At 39.8% G+C, this 6,713-nt stretch overlaps 1 protein-coding gene across 1 annotated transcript; it reads left to right on the forward strand.

Moving 5' to 3' along the window:
• Positions 1-355: 355 nt before the first annotated feature.
• Positions 356-1,150, forward strand: LOC123482250 (myeloid-associated differentiation marker-like). Its single transcript, XM_045209301.1, has one exon. The coding sequence runs from the start codon at positions 356-358 to the stop codon at positions 1,148-1,150; it is 795 nt and encodes a 264-aa protein (XP_045065236.1).
• The last annotated feature ends 5,563 nt before the right edge of the window (positions 1,151-6,713 follow it).

The following is a 6,713-nucleotide window of genomic DNA, read 5'->3' on the forward strand; positions in this document are numbered from 1 at the left end:
CTTGGTGCAGTACATTGTCCTGGTTAAGGTTGTTGACATCCTTGCAGAAGGTGGAAGCAAATTTCTGTTTTAACCTAAATAGACGTTACAACTTGAATTTGAGCTTGTCCAAACTGAGGTTTGGAGATGTATTAGAGGAAGCAAGACACCTCTTTGTTGCGCAACAGCAAAGCCCGTTACAACATTATAAACCTCTGCCTACAGCCTTTTTGGACTTTCTCATTTTGGACTTTGTTTGGGAACCACCACCATGCCTGTAATTGTACTGGAGGCCAGTGATCTGACCAGCCCTCTATCGCTGGTGCGTATGTGGGCTCTTCTGTCCGGTTGCCTTACCTTCAGCCTGGTAGCCTCAATGGTTCCCTCGGAGCTGACCTCTGAAACCCACCTGCCCTCCTTCAGGATCCTCTGCATGTTCACCTGGTGCCTCTTCTTTATCCTCACCCTCCTAATCCAAGTGATCAACATCATCCAGTTCTACAGCCTGTTCCCCATCTCCTGGAAGAACCTGACCATGACTGTGGCGGCTCTCGCCGCCCTCATGACCCTCAGCGCCTCAGTCACCTTCCCCTGGGCGGTCATGGGTCATGAAGGTGTCTGGCCCCGTCCTATCGCCGCCTCCTTAGTGTCGTGTCTCACCTTCCTGGCCTATGCAACCGAGGCCTTCCTCATCCGCACCCAGACCCAGGACCAGAAGGGCTACATGGCCAGCATGCCCGGCCTGCTCAAGGTGCTCCAGCTCTGGGGAGGATGTGAGATGATCGTCCTGATAGTGGAGCAGGTCCGTGGAGCTTTGGTAGCTGTAGGTTGGCAGCTATGGGTGTCTGGGGCGGTGTATGCCCTCTGTCTCCTAATGTCCCTGGGTACAGTGATGGTGTTTCTAGGGGACTGTGCTGGGCGATGCCCCCTGCCCTTTGACCGCCTGCTGGCCGGCTTCAGTCTGACAGGGGTGCTTCTCTATGTGGTCGCCACCATACTGTGTTTTACCAGAGTCCTGCAGCTACGGAACAGCGGCCAAGACCTCACAGATGGGAAAACTGGGCCCACCCTGGTCATCATGGAAACGGTGATGGCCAGCATTACTCTGCTAGCCTACACAGTGGACCTGGCCTTCTCTTTCAAACTGCTGCGGGATAGGAGTCATGTCTGAAGAAGACACGCCTGGATAGTTGACCTTCAGAACACATAACATGGACATTATGGATATTACCAAGGTCATAGTTTACTATAGGAAAAGGGGACACAGTTATGCTTTTGCCGAAGTCCATGAAATGTTAAGTTCTGTTGATGTCAATTTTATATTGATTCTAATCAGGGCCTTGAAAAATTAAAAACTAATGTCATAGATATTTTCATGTACAGTATCATGTGCACAGTGTTGGGGAGTAGTTCCAGTACATGTAATTTAACTACATTTTGCAGTAGCTTGGTGGTAGTTTAACTAAATTCAAATCTTTGTAGTGTTTTTAGTAGTAAATTACTTGTTTGCCATGTAGTGGTGTAGCTATTACTGCAACTGGGTGGTACCACCAATTCAGTACCTTTTTGAGATTGTTTAACTTGGTGAAAAAAAACCTGTTTGATTTCAACTAATTTTAACATTCTATCATAAAGAGCACATGTAAAAAAAAAAAAAACTAAAAAAACTAGTTTTCCTATCTCAAGAATAATATTATAGTAAATGCCTATTAAGTGCCAAATAAAGTTACAGGGTTGACTGTAACAGGGTTAGCGATTTCATCTTAAATCAGCCATAAATCAAATCAAATCCATCTTTATGTCACATGCGCCGAATACAACAAGTGTAGACCTTACTGTGAAATGCTAACTTACAAGCCCTTAACCAACAATGCAGTTTTAAGAAAATAGAGTTAAGAAAATATTTACTAAATAAACTAAAGTAAAAAATGAAAGTGTAAAAACATTTCTAGCCTATCTATGGGTAACCTGGTTGACGTGTTAGGCTCGACCCAATCAGTTTTCCACCACAAAACACCAGAAAATGGCCAAAAAGAGTAGAACCAGCCCACCTGCTTTTACAGAGGGTTGGATAGGTTACTTTCTAAATGTAATCCGTTACAGTTACTAGTTACCTGTCCAAAATTGTAATCAGTAATTTATATTTTGGATTACCTTAACTCAGTAACATAATCTGATTACTTTCAGTTACTTTTGGATTACTTTCCCCTTAATTAAGAGGCATTAGAAGAAGACAAAAATGATCCATCAAACGCATTTTGTGTGTCATCATTGTGGTCTCTGACTTGTGGTCGGACTCGCTCAGGTGGAACGAATTTATGCTGCATTCGTAAACAAGTGGGAAGTGCGAATTTACCACATACGACTTGGAAAAATCCACTTTAACGACCCTCCAACTGGTCATTACTAGTGGGAAACTCGTCTATCATCCTGAGCTCCCACTTCTTTCACCTGCTGACTTCTGACGTCACTTACTAATGAAATGACCTTGATAGCAGCATTTTCTGCAGTTAAATGCAACAAAACATTATTTATAAAATAGCAATCTATTAATATGGTTTTGAACACTATGATTTGTTTACAAGCATGATAGCTGTACTTTTAGTGTATTAGTTTACACAGCTTGTTGGCCATTAGCCAATCGGCGTTTCTCAACGAGTTCAAAGTACATGAATGCATCCAACTGGTATTTACGACTTCACAACTGGTAAATTCCTACCTCCCACTTGGTTACGAAAGCAGCATTAAACTTGCACCTTTTTTCAATGCTGAATTGAATGTCATTGAGAAAACAGAAAGGTGTCATAAAATATTTTTTTTCTGCAAACATTTAATTTTAAAGTAATACAACAAATAATAATATAGTCTTTCAAAAGTATCTGTAATCTGATTACAATGTTTCTGCTGGTAGCGTAACCGATTACAGAAATAAATAAAAAATCAGATTACATGTTACTACCCAACCCTGCTTTAACACTATTATTTGACTATTAGATGTTCAATGTTTCTTTAGTAAAAAAAATATTTCAACAGGAATAGTTTAACCATATTAAAATGAGAGTTCAGTTCATGTATCAGGGTTGACCTTAAAATGAGGCACAGATTCCTTAAAACGAATCACTAATCACATGAAATAAATAATAATCTTCAGCAATGACTGTCAAAGCAACAAAATGACTAGTGCTTTACAATGATAGTGAATAATTTGATATTTGTGGGTTAAGTGAGTTAAAATCTTATTGGAAGTCACAGAAGGTGCATGGAGGGACATTTCAAAATGCTGAATTTTGGCACTTTAGCAAATCTTTATTCAAATAAAAAATCTGAATGATTTAATTCTCCATGTGGTCTATATTAAAGGGCATTTCACTGAATAGAAGGGGGTTTTAAAATTCAATATTGGTGCACAATTTCTACTTAAAATATCAAAAGGCACTCATTTCGTGGAACAACCTAACTACCTACTACATTTCCTACATTTAAAAAATGATTTAGCAAAAAAAGCAAAAAATAATAACTCAATATTAGGATGGTGTTCCTAATGTTTTGTATACTCAGTGTATACAGTGGGGGAAAAAAGTATTTAGTCAGCCACCAATTGTGCAAGTTCTCCCACTTAAAAAGATGAGAGAGGCCTGTAATTTTCATCATAGGTACACGTCAACTATGACAGACAAAATTAGAAAAATCCAGAAAATCACATTGTAGGATTTTTTATGAATTTATTTGCAAATTATGGTGGAAAATAAGTATTTGGTCACCTACAAACAAGCAAGATTTCTGGCTCTCACAGACCTGTAACTTCTTCTTTAAGAGGCTCCTCTGTCCTCCACTCGTTACCTGTATTAATGGCACCTGTTTGAACTTGTTATCAGTATAAAAGACACCTGTCCACAACCTCAAACAGTCACACTCCAAACTCCACTATGGCCAAGACCAAAGAGCTGTCAAAGGACACCAGAAACAAAATTGTAGACCTGCACCAGGCTGGGAAGACTGCATCTGCAATAGGTAAGCAGCTTGGTTTGAAGAAATCAACTGTGGGAGCAATTATTAGGAAATGGAAGACATACAAGACCACTGATAATCTCCCTCGATCTGGGGCTCCACGCAAGATCTCACCCCGTGGGGTCAAAATGATCACAAGAACGGTGAGCAAAAATCCCAGAACCACACGGGGGGACCTAGTGAATGACCTGCAGAGAGCTGGGACCAAAGTAACAAAGCCTACCATCAGTAACACACTACGCCGCCAGGGACTCAAATCCTGCAGTGCCAGACGTGTCCCCCTGCTTAAGCCAGTACATGTCCAGGCCCGTCTGAAGTTTGCTAGAGTGCATTTGGATGATCCAGAAGAGGATTGGGAGAATGTCATATGGTGAGATGAAACCAAAATAGAACTTTTTGGTAAAAACTCAACTCGTCGTGTTTGGTGGACAAAGAATGCTGAGTTGCATCCAAAGAACACCATACCTACTGTGAAGCATGGGGGTGGAAACATCATGCTTTGGGGCTCTTTTTCTGCAAAGGGACCAGGACGACTGATCCGTGTAAAGGAAAGAATGAATGGGGCCATGTATCGTGAGATTTTGAGTGAAAACCTCCTTCCATCAGCAAGGGCATTGAAGTTGAAACGTGGCTGGGTCTTTCAGCATGACAATGATCCCAAACACACCGCCCAGGCAACGAAGGAGTGGCTTCGTAAGAAGCATTTCAAGGTCCTGGAGTGGCCTAGCCAGTCTCCAGATCTCAACCCCATAGAAAATCTTTGGAGGGAGTTGAAAGTCTGTGTTGCCCAGCGACAGCCCCAAAACATCACTGCTCTAGAGGAGATCTGCATGGAGGAATGGGCCAAAATACCAGCAACAGTGTGTGAAAACCATGTGAAGACTTACAGAAAACGTTTGATCTGTGTCATTGCCAACAAAGGGTATATAACAAAGTACTGAGAAACTTTTGTTATTGACCAAATACTTATTTTCCACCATCATTTGCTAATAAATTCATTAAAAATCCTACAATGTGATTTTCTGGAATGTTTTTTCTCATTTTGTCTGTCATAGTTGACGTGCACCTATGATGAAAATTACAGGCCTCTCTCATCTTTTTATGTGGGAGAATTTGCACAATTGGTGGCTGACTAAATACTTTTTTTCCCCACTGTATGTGTATACTCAGTGTAGCTTTACTCTAGCTCTTGCATTGTGAAGTAATTGGTAACTTGGTAAACTATTTTTATATTCTTAGATTTGTAAAATGAAGGTGAAATAATCACATCATTTTCATCTACTGAAACTGGCATAATACAAATAGATTTGGCTGATCCTGAGACATACACATATACATAAGAAGACAGTTGAAGAGTAAAGTAATATCTCATTAATAGTGAGTGGGGCTTGATGGACTTGAGAGGCAGTGAGGACTTATTAAGGGAATAAATGAAAACAATAGACTAAAGTTACATTTATTTTGTGTCACAGCTCATTACCATCACACCACTGGTGGAGTCGGTAGGCAGACAAACGTCATCCACTGCAGATTTGAGATACTGTGCCAACTGCCATGTTTCTATCTGGGCAGAATTCTCTTTCATCTTGTCTGCATGCAAGGGGCTTAATAATTTAATTTAGAATACTTTGAGTTTGTAGCTTACCTTGCTTGTGGTTCTGTCTTTGAGAGATGAAAGATACAGAGTTAAGAAGGAAGTGATTGAATTGATTAAAGACATCTTGAACAAGTAAGGTGTGGTGCAGAGTTGTTTCTCAATGCTCTTTGTTTATTTTTGGTATAGCCTAGTATTCTGTAAGATTTGGATAGAGTCTGTGACGAATCTAAACATAGTCTAAATGTCATTTGTATAGCGTAAAAATGTGCATTAAATGTAATGTAGCTAGATTCCAGAGATTATTTTCTGTAGTGGATACAAAGATGTCCCAAATGTATTGGGAGAGTAGCAACAGTTATAAGTCATTAACACTAGATGGCGATGCTTTCATTGCCATGCAAGCCATTATGCAAATCAGTGAAGACCACTTCAAACTAATTGCACTTTTCTCAACCAAGGACAATCTCAAGCTGTGTGAAAGTCATACAATGGGCACAGCTTTCAGGAGGTGGTGAAAAAAATCTAACTGTGATTTAAATTACATCATGACCTTGATGGTATTCAATAACGCATCAATGTCAGGGCCATCAGCAGGTTTAAAATAATAATAAATCGAAGATAGAATCCCATTATATTATATATGAACAAGCAATTCCCACACAAGTCATGCTTATTTTTCCAATGGATTCAATGACACAAATAATAATCTACTCTTTGAAATCAAGAGAATCGCTGATGCATCATTTGAAGTGAATTATGGCATTTAGTGTGCATGTTACTGTGTTTGATGGCTATAGATAGTCAAGAACAATTATTATTTATTTTTTGTAGAATTATGAGACAATCCACAGTGGAAAGACAAAGACCGAAGTTACAAAGTGTATCTGTGTGCTCTAACTGTGCTCCAGTTATAACCTATAAAGGCCTATGTCATTTTCATTGAACATTTTCCGTAACCTTTTTATTTGTGACATCTATTTCAAGTCCATTTTATAGGCCTGAAATAAAAATAAAAACAATCCCAAAACTTCAGTATAATCAATCCCCGAACGCGCGAGCGCTCGGTTGATGATCCTACTTATCGACTTTGATTACTCTAGCCTTGGGAGACGTTCATGTTTTTTTTTCA

Source organism: Coregonus clupeaformis, chromosome 30, assembly GCF_020615455.1.
Source record: "Coregonus clupeaformis isolate EN_2021a chromosome 30, ASM2061545v1, whole genome shotgun sequence".
NCBI classification, from domain to species: Eukaryota; Metazoa; Chordata; class Actinopteri; order Salmoniformes; family Salmonidae; genus Coregonus; species Coregonus clupeaformis.